General features: G+C 45.1%; 1 protein-coding gene across 1 annotated transcript in view; it reads right to left on the reverse strand.

Annotated features, from left to right (window-relative positions):
• Positions 1–17,080, reverse strand: part of CNTNAP2 (contactin associated protein 2) — a 1,928,204-nt gene that overhangs the window by 189,841 nt on the left and 1,721,283 nt on the right. Inside the window, exon 18 of the mRNA XM_032866749.1 lies at positions 1,604–1,840. Within this exon, the coding sequence (XP_032722640.1) occupies positions 1,604–1,840 (237 nt within the window). The remainder of the gene's footprint in view (positions 1–1,603; positions 1,841–17,080) is intronic.

Genomic DNA, 17,080 nt, shown 5'->3' on the forward strand with positions numbered 1-17,080 from the left:
TTAGGTGACTTTTGTGTAAGCTCTTTGAAGTAATGTCAAGGGAAACACACAAGCTTCATTTAACTTTATCTCGAATGCGGGCTAAGCTGAAGGGTATACACCCCTGCCTTTCCATCTGTGAATACTGCCATTAACCCCCAGAAGGTTTGTATGAGCTACTTTGTTTAAACCAACTCTCCAAAAATAAGGGGACCATGATTTTCCTTAGATTGGACCTTCTGTAGTGGACTCTCTGGGGCATTAGGACTGATTGATTGCATTCACACATCTCTTTGGCAATGGAACCACCGCATTAAATTAGCATCGCGCACAATGAATGGTAATTGCGAGATTGTCATTTCACTGCAAGTGCAAAATTAACGTGTTCTGCAAACCCGTCCCATTGTACGCCACAGGGAAGCCGTGGAACCATGTTGTTCAGAGCAGAAACATGTCCTGTAACAGCGCTGCGAAGGTGGTACGGGGTCCTTCAGCAATGCTGTTCCTTTCCTCCTGTTGTCCCGAGCTCAGTCTGCAAACCCCGCCTGACCTCATCCATATGCTCGTGTTGCAGCCCTGCCAGACAGTAGCCTGAGCGTGCAGAGTGTCACGGCACAATTCCTCCTTCCGCGCGGCGTCCTGCGTGGATAATACCAGCACAAACCCCCTCCGTGTATGCACGAGAATGTGAAAAGGCTATTTATGTAAAGCTTCTTATTAAGAGATACACTAGGCATTTACAGGAAACTTTACCCAAATACTACACATTCATTGAGAAAGAGAAGAGTGATTTACACGCGCTTCCGTGGTAGCTTAGGAAAGGGCCGCTCTGCCGCGCTCCGTCCCTCTTGCTGACGCGCGGGGAATGAGGCCGCAGAGCGCATTTCATTCCCTGCAGGTGGGATCACAGGGTGGATCTTGAATGACAACATCCATATGCATTGGGCTCCCGCGGTCTGCTGATTGGCTCTGCAGAATTTATTAGGGATTAGAGGACTCATTCAAGCCTGAAATGATGTGCTAATAACAGGTGCCTAAGCCGGCTGATTAGATGCGGTATCTCCCTCCACCTGCCGCCGGGCTAAGGCTCGGGGCCGCTCAGAGAGGCATCCTGTGCAAGGATAATGATCATGGTAGCGACAGTCGCTGGCCAGACGGCTCTCCCTGTGAGTCCAGCTCCAGCCCAGCCTCTGGGCAGCAGCCAGGGCCGGCGTGAGCGTCCGGACGGATTCATGGGGCCATCCATCAGACTGCGAGCACCCCAGGCCCCTCACCCCGACCTCCCTGACGGGGAGGGTCAGGCCTGAGTCCCCTTTCAGAGGCCACTTATGCTGTCACTCACCATCAAGGTGCAACGTGGCTATTTGCTGTGGGATGTTCTAGTCGGTGCGCAGTCCTCTAGGATTTGGGTGAAATTGCATACACCCCCTCCCAGAGCTTCTCTCATCTCAGTAAATGGCAGAGATCGGGGTAGGACTTAGACTTCTTACCTAAGGTGGGAGGAGAATTCTGAACACCTTACTCTCAGAACACAGCACACTGGGGACAGCTGAGAAATCACGGCATAGATGATTTCAGTTTACAGAGAGGTGTGAGAACGCCACAGAAACGGGCTCTGCCTTACCCTTGTTGCAAAATGTGCCATCGTAGGCCGTGTGTGAGCAGTCGCAGGAGTAGCCGTGGTATTTCTCTAGACACCTGCCTCCGTTCTCACAGTTGGCCCCGTAGCTGGTACAGTGGCCCGAGCAGCCGGATTTGAAGCCGGACGTGACCTTCGCTCTTTCCTCCAGGTCCAGCGTCACCCCGTTCATCCTCAGGGAGCGGATGCAGCCGAGGAAGCCCTGCTGGCCCCCGGCGCCACCTGCGAACGACAGAAGGCACGGGCTCAGACGGGGTAAGCTCTGTTGTGCCTCCGCGGCCCCTTCACTGCGCCCGGACCACAGTGGCAGGTCAGGGCGCTGCAACGCGTGGCCCGCACCCTCACTTTCCAGAGGGCCCTGCCTAATTGAAAGGCTCAAAGCTCTCCCCACTTTGGCCATACTGTCTCATTAAAAGAGGCTGTCTTTGGAGAAGCCATACATTTGCTACCGAAATAAAATGTTTGGAGAGACACAAAGATTATACATGCTGTTTTGGAAATCTAGTCTGGTTTCCGAAAGAAGTTTATAGAACTCTCTAGGTTTTTTTGTTTGCTTGTTTTTTTTTTTGTTTGTTTTTTTGTTGTTGTTGTTGTTCTTTAATCCCAGGGCATTCACTTCTATAGCATTATGTATTGAAAGAAATATAAAAAGGCAGAGAAACATGAATATATTAGCATAATTAACAAGTCAATTAGTTGGAAGGCACAAATCCATTTGAAATTGACTGTACACGTGGGTCTTGTCTTAGGAAATACGTCACTTTCAAGTTCCCATGAAAGGTTCCCGGGCATCTTGTCCAGGGTGGTCAGAAGTTGGAATTGATAAATTTTACCCAGAAGTCAGCCACACCACAGGGATTACCCGCTCAGGTTAGATTTTACTGCTTTTCGTCTAAACGCCATTGCAAGACATACAGCACAAAGAGCAAATTCTCTCTGATTTTCTAAGTTACAGAGTTAGACACAGGTTCATGAGCATGAAAATATTAAAATATTCCTAACAAATTTCACAGAAAGATTCACTGGAGCATTATATCACGAGTGAATTTAATTATGTCTGTAATAACCTTGGCTACAATTTTTTTTTCAGCAGCTGGTACAGAAGGAGGAACTCAAGTTTATATACACGTCTGCCTGTCAGGGTAACAAACTTTTCCAGAAAGTAAACAAAACGTGTAGTCATTAAAATTATTAAAAGAAATATCTGCTGGGGATTTAGCAAAAAAAAAAAAATACTGTTAATAAAAGTTATTTTTTTACTGAGGGCTATGTGGTAGGTACTCCCCTGAGCACTTCCTTAAATGCTAATCACCCAATTCTCTCAACAGCCCGGCAGGGCGGGCATTACCGTGATCACCCCCATTGTTCCAATGAGGAGGCTGTGCCTTAGGGAAGCTCCGAGGTTTACTCAAGGAGTCATAGCTCCAAAATGGCAAAGTTGTGCGAGTTCTCATGTTCGAGTGTATGGTGCTAAACTCCATCCTGTGTTGACCATTTAATACCGAAGGACTTCAGGGTCAGGGCCCCTGTCGATGTACGCGTTTCCGAGACAGAGGTCTGGATGTCTTTCCAACTGGAGTGGTGAATAGGATTGTCAGTGTTTGGGTGCGACCAGTAGCTGGGGATGGATTCTGATCACTTATTCGGGACCACTGAGAAAAAGCACACAATCGAGCAGACTCATGGGACAGGGCTGGTGGATCCAAGGCTTTCATCGCAGAGATAGACCGATTTGCTTATGTGTGTAAGTCCTTGGCCGTGAAATGGCCAATGACTCGCTCCATTACCTTTATAAACCCAAGCCTTGTGTTCTGTCGTGGAGGAGTACATAGGTTTGAATGAGGCTTCTCCAGGGATGATTATTTATTATCAAATAAAATAACTGGACAGAGGATTAATTGAAGGGAGTCCAGTGCCCTTTTTAGGATCAAAGCTACGGGATAGCAGCTGGCAGAAGAAGCTGTTAAAAGCAACCACTTGGAAGGATTTCCCATTCTGCAATCTGCTCGTCAGCTCTGCTTCATACACCTCTGTGCTGAGGAGAATCCGGGCCTTTGCTACGATTTGGAAGAATTTCAATCCATTAGTCACTCTTTATGTGTTAAAATTTCAATTTGGCGTCCATCAATTTAGCGACGACGGCTTTTGCTCTTGGAATAAGGGGTCTCCAAAGGGCCTCTCATTCAATAAACCCCCAGCCCTTTACATTTTTGTTACTAGTCCATTAAGACAATTACAGCCTATGGAAATACGCTGAAGTTTTTAAGTCGTTGTTTTTAGATATCTCCTGCTCACTCCTTTTCCCTATTGCAAATGTAACCATTTTTCACTGGGAAAACCATAAACACGCTGATAAGCAAAATGAAAAAGAGATCGCTAAGGCTGCACAGCTTTTTCTACTTTTTAAAAAAAGATTGTGGGGCGCCTGGGTGGCTCAGTGGGTTAAGCTTCTGCTTTCGGCTCAGGTCATGATCTCAGGGTCCTGGGATCGAGTCCCACATCAGGCTCTCTGCTCAGCAGTGAGCCTGCTTCCCCCTCTCTCTGCCTGCCTCTCTGCCTACTTGTGATCTCTCTCTCTCTCTCTGTCAAATAAATAAATAAAATCTTTAAAAAAAAAGATCGTATTTACTTATTTGATAGAGAGGGAGAGTAGAAGCAGGGGGAGTGTAGGCCGAGGGAGAGGGAGAAGCAGACTCCCCGATGAGCAGGAAGCCCGACCACCTGGGGCCCACCCCAGGACCTCAGGATCATGACCTGAGCCGAAGGCAGATGCTTAACCAGCTGAGCCACCCAGGTTCCCTGCTTTTTCTATGTTTATGTACTGCATTCGTGTAGGGAAAAAAAAAAAAAAAGGAGGAAATGGGATGACGATATACACGTTGTTTTGAAATTTGCTTTTTGCATTCAATATATCATAAAACGCTTTCCAAGCAATAAATGTACAACTAGAACATCTTGGTTAATATCTGCAAAGCATCCCGTTCCATGAATGCTCTGTGACTTCTTTGCCATCCCATTACCACTGGGCTTTTAAGCTTAGTCTGATTTTCATTTTACGTGACACTCTAATAAATATCCTTGTCGAAAACCTTTGCCACCTGTTCAGTATTTCCTTAGAATTAATTCTTAGAAGTGCAATTGCTGGATACAAAGGCACATACATTTTAAAAGCGTTTGAAACACATTTTCCTCTAAGAGTTTGTCCGTTTGTATTTCGCAGGCAGGATATGGATTCCCACCTTCACGCCAATTCGATACCAGGGAGAAGGCCTTTGAATTTATAGGCTAGAGAGAAAAAGAGAGTTTATTGTTTTAATTTGCATGGCTTCAAGCACTGTGAATTGAATAATTTTTATGTTTTCCCCATTCTTAGTTTCTCTTTCTTCATACGCTTTGCTTTTTTGGGAGAATAAAAGAAGATATATTTCTTATTGATTGATAACAGTATTCTGGGCTTTCCCTCTTCGTTACACAGTTGGTAGCCATATCCTTCCAGCCTGTGTCTGTAACTTACACATGGTGTTTCTTTTTCTCTATGAATGTTTAGGCAGTCACATCCCTCTTTCTTATTTGTATGATTTGTGTCTTTGGCATTAAGCTTATAAAGCCCAATCTAAAAATAATATAATAAACCTAATCCAAAATAATATCATTATTCAACTGTATTTTCTTCTAGCACTTTGATGATTTCACTTCTCTTAACACTGTCATCGTTAATCTATCTGGAATATATTTTATCTTATTTTTTAAGGATTGTATTTCCTTACGAGAGAGAGAGTTTCTGTGTACTAGCAGTGGGAGAGGGTTATCAACCTGAACCCATTAAAAAACACCCCTCAGGCTTCCCACTGAGCAGGGAGAGAGGCAAGGCTGGATCCTAGAGACCATGACCTGAGCTGAATGCAGCCGGCTAACCGACTGAACCAGGCCTTCCTGGAACGTATTTTAATTTAAAAATAACTTATACATGGGGTTATGGACATTGGGGAGGGTATGTGCTATGGTGAGTGCTGTGAAGTGTGTAAACCTGGCAATTCACAGAACTGTACCCCTGGGGATAAAAATACATTATATGTTTATAAAAAATTAAAAATTAAAAAAAAATAACATACTTAATGGGTCTCACTAACAGTTGAGAGTTTGAAGTAGAGATTTTTAAAAGACTGAGCAAACATTAATAAGACAAAAAAAAACTGAACATTTTAAAAGGTCCAATTGGCAGAGCAAATCAATCGAGGTTAGTTGATATTTTTATCAGATCATTAAGCCAAACAGATATATTGTGCACTTCATTATTTATGTATATAGGCCTCATTCCATGAGGAGTTAGAGGGGGTAGATTTTTCTGCCTGTCTTTGATTCTTTCCGGTCTTGGTCTTCCTTCCTGCCTCTGGGTCTGTATATCTCTCCCTGTCAGCTCCGTTGGCTGTTTGGGGTTGGGTGTGTGTATTTCCTCAAGGACCCTCATGTCCCTCAGCATCAGGTTTTCCTACCATATAAAGGGGGTCTGAACTAGATTTTGTCTCTTGTTCTTTCCAGCTCTAAATGAGTCTGGTTCAAGATGTACAATGCCCCCCTCTGTGCTTACGTGTCTCTGTCTCTATATTTCAGTAAATTACTCTCAATTTCTCCTAAATCTGCTTCTCTGCACTGTTGCCTGACCTTCCCCCCACCTCTGTTAATTGACCATAAAATATGACTGTAGTCTAATTTTTAGTTGTTGCATTCATTAAATAAAGTTTTGTACTCGCTTTTCTTAATTTGTAAAGCAGGTAAATGGCATTTCATTGCTTTCTCTATAAAAGAAAACTAAATAAATTATGCTCTTTTCTTCCTTAGATGGCCCCTGATTTATTAAATGGGTCAGTGAACTGAAAGTACTTTTACTGATTTAGTCGATATGAAGAAAAATCTCTTGTCCTGAAAGTGGTCATTATATGTTATGCAAAAGGTGTTAATGCACTAGAACTGGCAATAATTACTTGAGTTCAACTTATGTGCTCTATAGAAATCTTTCTTGGTGACAAATGTCACAAGTGTAAATTGTAGGTCTGCAAGCAAAAATGCTACTTCACCTCTGTTAATTAAAAAATCAACACACTGTCATTGGAGAGAGCCCCTGCCATGCAGGGCTCCACACACATTAGTCAGACCTGTGATAATTATCCAAGGTGAGATGTGGGTTTCATTCGTAAATCATTTTTCATGGGAAATGCTCTTCAAGTATTGCAATTAAAGATTAATTATGAAAAGACTGTATCTACCCATAATGAGTAATACAACCACCGAATGCACACAAGATTGGGGCAAAAGAATCAGGTATTAAATGAAATAAAATGCGTGAAAATAATGATCAAGAGGAGTCCTAAAACATACAGTGTCCTCAGACTCAGAGCTTAGTCATTTTCGAAGGAGCTAAGTGGAATTCCAGAGCCCTTTGCCCAGAGACACTGGCCATTCACTCACCATGGAAAGGAATCGCACCAAAGCTCACACAGGTGAAATCTAATGCATCCATTCAGTGATTGTTTATTTCATGTCTGCTACGAGCCAGACCTTGTCTAGATGTTCAGAAGGTCTTTAGAGAGTCCTCACCCGTGTCAAGCTTATATTCTTGCAGAGGGACAGGGAGAATTTAATAATAGACTCAACAAGCAGGTCAAGTCCCTCCTGTTTTAGAAGGTAAAGTTCACTCTGAGAGCAAGAAGTCAGGCGGGGTTAAGTGGGGTCAGGAGTGGGAGCGGTGTGGGGATGGTCATAGGATAAACCCCACTGAAAGGCTGATGGAAAGAGTATCCAAGAGCATATCCCTGGGAAGAGGGCTTCAGGATAAAAAGGCAAGGGGGAGCTGCCTGCAGGTGGGGGAGGTAGGTGGGAGGGGAGGGAGAACAAGACGGGGAGTTCCTGTGGGGTGCTCAGAAACGCAAAGCCACTGACCAGTTCACGTGTGCCAGGTGCTGGGAAAGGTGGGGCTAAAAGGACGGAGGAGACCTACTACTAACAGTACCTAGGGTGCCAGGCGCAGTGTGACCCACGAGAGGCAGTGGACTGGGGTGAGGAACGCGTGAGTCACAAAGATCTACTTTTGTATATTGGCTTTGCTGCTCCCTGCCTGTGTGATCTTCCCAGCCTCTCTCTGGCCTCCATCTCCTTGTGTGTGAAATTAGCACAACAATATGCACCTCGCAGGGTCATATTAATAAGAGGTGATAATACAGCCCTTTGCAGTAATGCTCAGCTAATGGTAGCTGTCATTATGTGTCCCAGGAGTATCCTGAGTGTTAGGGAAGGCATTGTGTTGCCCCCAAATTCTTCTGTTGAAGACTAATCCCCAGAGTGACTGTATATAGGTCTTTAAAGAGGTAACTGAGCTTAAATGAGGTCATCAGGACTCCACTGTAACAGGCCCGGTGTTCTGCATAAGAAGAGGGAGAGACACAAGGGATGGGTGCACAGAGAAATGGCTGTGTGAGGTCACAGCGGGAAGCAGTGGTCTACAAGGCTAGGGGTGTAGCCTCAGGAGACACCAGTCTCAGCATCTTGATCATGGACTTCTGGCTTCCAGGACCGTGAGAAGTCAATTTCTGTCGGTGGTATTGTGTTATGGCAGCCTGAGCAGGCTAATACAGGGAGTGAAGGGTTGACATCGAGGGTGGGCTGGTCCAGGCCTGCCTGAGACTATTTTCCTGGAAGGTATGGGATTAGGATGCCTGTTTTCTCTCTCTCGTCTGCCGTGTGGGACCCTATCTGGATTTGGGGAACTATGAGTTGCCTTGAAGGCCCTGAACCTCAATGGTATAAAAGACTGGTGGGAAGAGAACCGTGACTTGTCTGTGTCCAGGTGACCCACCCAGACCTTTCCTGGCCGGGGCGGGTGAGCGGGCAAATGCAGCAATGTGCTTGGGCGGGCTGGGCCTCCCCAGCTGTGGATGCTGCACCCGCTGTCTTCCGTTCTATATGTTACCGTGGTCTCTTAGGTCTCGGCTGTCAACTTGAACCCATAAAAACACTCCTGAGGCATCGGTACAGGTGTGTAAAATAACACCCCATTATCCGGTTAAGATGAGAACCTCAGAATGGTGAAGATTTTTCGGTAGTGGGGGGAGTTAAAGGATGTTGGATCACATTATTCAGTGCAGCTGATTGACAAGCACTGACCGGGGATGCCTACGTCAGCCGGATACCGGAGGGCATGTGTGAAAAAGCTTTTCCATACGCAGAGAGCTGGGGTTTGGAGAATCGCTTTCTCAGACAATGCTCATGAGTGCTCATTCATAACTCCACTCAATAGAATAGATTTTTTTCAAAGTTCATTATCACTGCATGGATTTTCTTACGTCCTCAGAGCAAAAGGACATGCAGCATGTGTGAGTGCAAACTACTGAAATTAGAAGTAGACTTCAAAACAGAGGCGCAGGGAGCACTGGGTTTCCGAGAGCACAGAACACTCTGGTGCCTCTCAGCGTGAATTGCTCCGTGGTGGGGATGATGGTAGGAGGTCTGACTTCATTCTGGAGGCCATGCGGGCAGGGTGAGCATAATAAATTTCTAGCTATTTCAGAAGCTAGTGTTAATTGAATACTAGCTTCACCAGGATTGTTCCAAACTTTGTATGTTCTAACTCTGAGATAATTATTTTTACTATCTTCCCTTTACAGATAAAAAAACAGACCAAGAGAGTGGATGTGCCCAGTGTTCCACCAGCCAGGAAGTGGCCATTGGCCATAATTCCCTCCCAGGCTATCGGGCTATTAAGCCTGTACTCTCGCTACTGCTGCCATCTTGATTTTGGGGGCTTGCACCAATGAGACTCTTCTCCGACACATAATATGTTTCTAGGCATTGCTGTGCTTAAAGTGGAAGACGCCAACAGAATGATTCGTATCTGAGGTATCTGAGGTAAGTCAGTCACCACTTGGCAGCATCCTGTCCCTGGAGCCACAGGGATGGCTATTCAGAGGCAGGAATACACATGCCCAACCTGATCTCGAGGTCAACAGAGATGAGACATTTCTTTAAGGCCATTATTGAAATGATATTATTTCTTTGTGCAACAGCTTAACTGCAACTCCACAGTCAAAGCAGTTATGGGGCGTAGCCCTGCATGCTGGGTGGCCAGTCGCCCCCACCATCTGGTGAGATGGGGCCGCTTCAGAGGGTGGCTCTCTGTGGTGAGTCTCACGACTCCAAGTCTCTCACAAAAGTAGGGTCAGAGAGAGAAGACAGAGCTAAACCGCCATATCCTAGTCTGATCCACATGTTGAGGTATAAACAGTCCCTTAGCAGATTTCCCCACAAACCCAAATTCCAAATCCATCAGCTGGGAACTCTGTCTAAATATTTCTTCTACAAATATCTGTATGTTACTGTTCTTATTCTGTGTCCCGCTGGTGACTACTGTTCATCTTTGGAGCAAAATAAGCATCTTCTTTCTGTTGATTTTAACATATCCTATGTCCTCTCTCTCTGTGACACACACACACATGCAGACAGACACACAGACACCCACACACCACGAGGCCAGGAACCTGACCCAGGCTGATTCACCTCTCTCTTGGTCTTTATTATCTGTCTTCAAGTCTTTGCTACATAATAAGTGGATCCAGTCTCCTTCATTCAGAGTCAAGAATCCCCCTGTGCTGTCCACCTGTCACCTCGTTCTCCCACCTCTCAGACTGCAGAGTCAAACAAGTCTTTGCAGATCTTGGTCCCAGGTCAAGGCTGGATTTATGGATCTGGGAGGGATCATCATGGCTCTGATCACTAGCCCTGCAGGGGCTTTCCAAGACACGAGGGTGGAGGAAAAGAAGAGGAGCTTGGGGATGGAGAGGGAGGGGAGGAAAGGGGGTATCAGAAAGGCTGCGAACAGAGTATGGCGCCTCTTGAGGTCAGGACTACAAGGAGGGCATAGTTATGAATGTTAAGTATTACCCAGATGTCAAGGAAAACAGCGAAAAGCTATATGATCTGATTCTTTTGAGATGGACCTCCTGGGGTAGCAGCCGGGTAACAGGTAAGGGGAGAGTAGCTTTAGTGGGTAAAGATACACCACTGGTTTAAGAATCAATCACAACAGAAGCTGGGTGTCCCTGTCTGGTTGGGAGGTGGGCATTGTGAAGTTGTACCTGTGAACGTGACAGACACCTGGTGGGGACAGGAAGGGGTTGAGGCAGATACGAACTAGCGGTTCTACATCCTGAGATGAGAGTTTCCTCCTCACCCTTAACTGTCCTTGAGGAGCATAGCCTAGGCCCTGAGTGTTAGCTTCTCCCCTCAGGCAGACAAGACAGGAGAATGCATTTTGTAATCTCAACAGATAGACGGAGCTTGTATGGAAAAGTGGCAAGGCCTCTGAGGAAAGCCAACACGACAAAGGAAAGACTCCTGTGTCAGGAGGGGTGGGACTGAGGGCAGCAGGCACAGAGGACGCAGCATAATGACATCTTCATTACTGGGCTGACATGAAATAGCAGCAAGATTAGCTGATGATTCCTCTGTGATACTGGACACATGGGGTGATGACAAATGATGATGAAGAAGAATTGGTTGGAGATGCTGAGAATTAAAAAACTATAATTGTTGAAATAAGGATTTCCAAGGAGGGCTTGAAGGACAGATCAGATAGAGCAGAAGAACGTTTTACGGGGTTGAAATATTGGGTCAGCAAACCCTCCCCAAAGGCAACTGGAAAGGCTAAAGAGGTTAAAAGTATGAAGGAAAAGTTAAGAACTAAAGTTAATAACTTCGTAAGAAGAGATTAACTCGGGGGAAGGAACTGTATGAAGAAATAATGACTCAGAATATTCTAGAATAAATACTGGCCTTCAGAATGAAGAGGCTCCTAAAATACTAAACAGAGTAGATAAGAAAAAACCCTACACCTATACCTATAGTTGTGGTTCATAACCTAAGATCCCAAATCTCAGGTGTTCATCTACAGGAGTCTGGAGGCTGGAGAATGGGATGGGAAACACCTTCCATGGTCAAAATTTTCACTAGCCTCTAAACGAAATTTAGCATTTTCTTCAATTAGGACTGTAGGGAAAATCACAGCAAGATTAGCAGTATCTGTGTCACTGTTGCTGATAGAAAATTGTAGATGTATTCCTATTACATAGTAGTTACAGAGTTTTTGAAGTACCATTCATGGTCATGATGGAGTTGAACTTAAGGTAGTTACTAGATCTGATGCTAGCTAGGTCTTGTTATTTATAGCACTAATATTTCTATGGTATCACTAAATTGCTGTTTTAAATGTTTGATAACTTTATTTCAATATATTTGGTTTCTTTTGTAATTTTGTATATTTTATGTTATTCATATAAAACATAATTCTGAGAAGAGGGACACAGGCTTTCAGCAGACCGGCCCCCAAAAGGCTAGGAGTGCTGCCTTATAGTTAAGGAACACTAAAGGAGAAGAAAGAGAAGTTCAGTAATAAGGATGTAACTCGTGTCTAACTTCTCAATAGCTACGTCGCCAATAAAAGACAGTATCTCGAGAGCATTGACTTAAATATGGCGACCAGTGAAGTGATCTGTAAACATGTGAGTCTTGGAAGGACCTACCTATGTAGTCTTTCTTAGTCAAAATCGCCCTCGAGTAAAAGGGGAAATGAATCCAAGAGGTAATAAGATATGGGAAATAAGAGTAGGTGAAGAGAAGAACTTGGTAAATGCAATTAAAACAAGTATGCCGATAAGATTCTGCAATTAAAACTGTAAATGCTTTCACCATAGCAGGCAGTAAGGTGGGGAAGGAGGTCAGAGTGTTCTTGGTTTTTTGCCTCATTCAGAACGGAGGTATTGATTTGTTTTTGTAGATGATAGAGAAAAAAAGCATAAGTATGAGTCTTGGTAAGTTAGGCCCAGCTGCCAGGGGAATGGGAGTATAAATGCATGACCTCGGGATCAACTGAGTGATGGTTCAGTTCAATCAGTGTAAAGTAGACGGGGGGCGAGTGGGCGGGCGAACAAGTAGACAAAACACAGTAAATTGAAAACGTAGGTAATAACCCTCGTTACCATAAACGAAGAAATAACCCTCGTTACCATAAACGAAGAAAAAGGCAGAGATTCTCAAATCAAATTTTTACGAGATTCACCATTAGGATAGCTGAGATACTTTTAAATAAAAGGGTACCAACACCTGCACAAAACATCAGGAAAATATTAATTACAGCAGGGACACTGCAGTGGTTTGAAGAGCAGAGGTAAAGCTATGGGATGGAAAACATCACGAGGAATAAGGATACAATACCCCGGAAAGGTCACGGACACATTAACCAGGCAAATGGCCTCAAATTATACAGAGCTACCGAGGATAGATTATTGACAGAATTAGAGAATTCAACCAATAAAGCCTGAAGTTTACACCCAGAAACTGATCAGGTAAGCAGTACTTGCTGAAATTAAGTATGTATATACCCTAGGATTCAGTAATTCCCCTGCGTGCGCGCGCACACACACATGAGGAGCCCTCGAACCCTCGACAGGCATAAGCACTCACGAAATGGTGTGGTAGCGGAGTTGGGGAAATTCAGGTATTCATCTTTAGGGGACGGAATAAATAAAGCATCGGTGTATGCAGAATGGACCACTACACACACAGTATTCACAGAGCTATACAAATACATCTTAAAAGCATAAGGCTGAGTGAAAGAGCAAGAGACAGACGAGTTTGTGGTGCAATACCATTTATATAAATTATGACATGCGAAAGGCAGTGCTATGAAGTTTCCAGAACATACATATATTTTTGTACAGATATATAGAGAGCAGGCTGGGAGGCCATACATAAAATACACTCGGGTGAGTGGCAGTGATGGGGAGAGAATGGAGTTGAGAATCAGGAAGAAAGATGAAACATAAGGAAGTGGAATTAAAATGAATGAGGAATACCGCAGGGATGTGACAATGGGACCGGGAGGGGAAGAGTGGGCCCCTCCCGATTGGGACCCGGACAGCGGGACCGGTGGAGGAAGGGGAAGAATGAGGCATCTATGGGGCAACTGTGATCGCTCGGCCTAGTGAACTGGGGTGTTGTCTCGCATCCTCAGGGAATCACGGGGGCAGGGGGAGCGGTGGGGCTGTGAGTGCCCATCCCTTCTCCAGTATTTGTGTCATGATACTAATTTCTTTTATTACAGTCTTTTTCTGTGTGACAGTTGCCATTCATTCCCATGAACTTTAGTTCAGTCCTTACCGAAAGAGTCAAAAATGTATATGAAATTGTAAATCTGTTGGGAAAAAACCTTCCATGCCGATGGCAAAACTGGGGCCTTTACATTAAAACAGCTTCTCTCGATCAGACGGCACCAGTGGTCATTAGAGAACTGGGAGGAGGACCACAGAGTCCCTGAAGCATTTGTCTTTGAGGCACAGGAGCTACTGTACGCAGAAGGTGAACAATGGGGTTGGCTCTTTTCTTAGGTCCAAAATCTCTCTGAGGACATCCACACATGGGAGCTCTGCCTGAGAAGGTGGCTTGGCCCCGGCAGTTAACTGGCTGCCTTGTGAGGTTCCACAGGAGGTTAGAGTATATGGTCCATCTGCTTATGTCAGAGTATAAGAAAACAAGGTAAAAATAGTGGCTCTCACAACTTACTTAATATGTTAAAACTCTAACTGTAAAATCGAGAGCCAGGATTGTAAAAGCTAAGAAATTTTGCTCACTAAAGCGTCAAGGTAGGGTGCTGGGTGGCTCAGTTGATCGAGTATCTGCCTTTGGCTCAGGTCATAATCCTGGGTTCTTGGAATCGAGTCCCACGTCGAGCTCCCTGCTCAGCGGGGAGTCTGCTTCTCCCTCTGCCTCTGCCCCCACTTGTGCACTCTCTCTTTCTGTCAGATAAATAAACTCTTTGGAAAAAAAAATAAATGGCCAGGGTAGGAAAACATATGGTGGCTACTAGTGGGTGACTTCACCCGTGGTATGGTGGGGCAGAGGCAATTGTACTGAGAGGAACAGAAACTCAGATGTGGCCTGGAGGCGGAGTGCCGCGGAACCTGGTCCTATTAAGGTAAGAGTAAGTGTCCTTGATCCTAGTGGTGCGAAGCTCAGAGGGCCTGTGGAGCAGCCTCTGGGTTCTATTTGCCGTTGTGCCTCGTGGATAGTTTACTGATTTCATCTAGTGATCCTTATACTAGATCTTACCCAGCAAATCATTTTTTTATTCTTACCAATGATTGTGGTTTCCAGTCACGGCATCATGCCTTCTCTCTGTCTGGGGGAGAACCAGGGGGCCAGTTATAAGAGTCGAGGGAGAAGCTCTTTGTATCAGGGTCCTGGTTAGCAACCCAGCTATTGCCAGACAGGTAAGGCCTCAACTGGAAAGAAGGAGATTGAAAACTGTATTTAGGGCCTGCACTGCTCTGAGATGCTGTCTTTTGTAATATTCTCAGACTCTGTCTCCTCTTCTTCTTTTTCCTTTTTTTTTTTTTTTTTTTCGGCTTCTGTCATGCTTGATTTCGGTCCATGGTACCCAGTGAGAAAGGTACTTCCAAAGAAAGTGATATGACTATTAACTCAAAGAAGCAACAAACACTATACCATTCACTTACTCAGTTCACTCTGTACTCAGCAAATGCTCATTGGACATCCACCGTAGCAGTATTCTAGGTCTTTGTTGTCATGTAGCCTATCTTCTAGGGAAGGACACACAAAAAGAAATGAAAATATCACAAGTTCTAAGGAGAATGTAAAATGGGAAGTAACTGGTTATGTCAGGTTGAGTGACCAGAGAAGGCCTCCCTGGGAAGGTAGCTGAAGCTGAGGCATGTAGAACAAGAAGGAGAGGGCCTCTTCAGTGTCTGTGGAGGTATTTCAGGCAGATGGAACAGCCAGTGCAAATTTTCCAGAGAAGGAATAAGCTTGGTGTGTTCACAGCACATACCCAAACTGTGGAGACCAGCTAGGAGACTTGCTGCAACGGTCCAAGCAAGAAACAACCATGGCTTTGACTAGGGTAGGACTCATAGTAATGGAGAGCAGTGGACCACCTCAGGCATAGTCTGGAGGTAGAGTCACAGGACTTACTACTGATGGGTGGTGATAAGGAAAAGAGGAGAACCAAGGGTAATTTCAAATTTTGGGTTCAAACAAAAATGGGTTGGTGGTGATGTCATTCCCATGAGATGGGAAGGTTGGGGGAAGAACAGGTTTGGGGTAGGCATTGAGAGCCTGCTGTATTTTCTCTGAGATGCCCATTAGCCAACCAAGCTGAGATGCTGAGTAGACAGTTGGATAAATGGGTGCTGAATTCATGAGAGAAGTAAAGTCTGGAGATTTCGATTTAAGAGTCATTGTTCCATGGATAGTACTAGTTGCCACTGGACTGGGTAAGATCACCTGGGGAAATGGATGGGTGGAGAAGAGAGGAAGGTTCTGTGATGCTTCAATGTCTAGTGGTCACGGAGAGGAAGAGAACTCACAGGAGAGACTAAGTCATGGCAAGCAAAAGGTGGGAGGAAAAATGGATGAGTACACTGCCATGGAACCCAAGAGAAGAAAGTATCTCCTGAAGGGTGATGGGTCGGGTGCTGCTGGTGAAACTGTGCCCTGTGGGGCTAATGAAGTCGAAAGCAGCAGAAAGTTCAAGTTTGTTTTTCAGAGAACTGTCTCCTCCTCATTGCTGCTGTGTCTTTCAGTCCCCACTAACAAGCCTACTAGCTTTCCCTGCAGAAACTCTGGACTCAAGGTCAGCCAATAATGGTTCCATCTTGGGAACAAGCAAAGCCCTGCTTCCCTTACCTGAGATAATGAGTCCAAGACCTCATCCCGTTTATACTGGCTCTTGGAGTATGCCCACAGCTCTTCCTCTTCGTCCTGAGATAACCTCCTGATGTTGTTAGAGTTGACAGGTTCTAACAGGATACCTAGAGGCCAGCTATGGGGAAAGTCAGAGAGGCCTGTCCTGGCAGCAGTTCCACAAGAAGCCAGATCAAACCAGGCAGCTCAAAGATAGCGGTACCATGACCGGAAACCCCCGACCAAATCAGGAAGAAAAGGCACAAAACTGCTTCCAAGAAGTCCCCGCCCCAAGTAATGAATATTCCACTCTCTAGTTAACAAATGTCAATAAACGACAGAAACCCAGGGTGCCCAGCTCTCACCTTGGAGCTTGCCTGCTCTCACATCTTGGGAGTATATTCTCACTTTATTAAACGTTCGTACTTGCGTTGCTGCTGGTCTGCTGTGTTGGCTGTCTGTCCTTGAATTCTCTCTTGTGACAAGACCAAGAACTTTTGGAGACATCTTTGGGACAGGCAGGGGCAAGCCTCAGGTCTCAGAGTCTCCCCAATTCACGAGGCAACAGCCAGAGGTTGAATTTTGCCTCACTCTGATGTGAAGTCTCCACTCCATGCTAAACACTGGATATAGGCTCCATGTATGTCACTTAGTATTCATGACCCATTTTCCTCGTGAATAGTACTAAATTTCTCTGCTCTTTCCATCAATGTGTGT

The sequence above is a fragment of the Lontra canadensis genome, unplaced genomic scaffold (genome assembly GCF_010015895.1).
Source record: "Lontra canadensis isolate GAN:19392208 unplaced genomic scaffold, GSC_riverotter_1.0 scaffold2, whole genome shotgun sequence".
NCBI classification, from domain to species: domain Eukaryota; kingdom Metazoa; phylum Chordata; class Mammalia; order Carnivora; family Mustelidae; genus Lontra; species Lontra canadensis.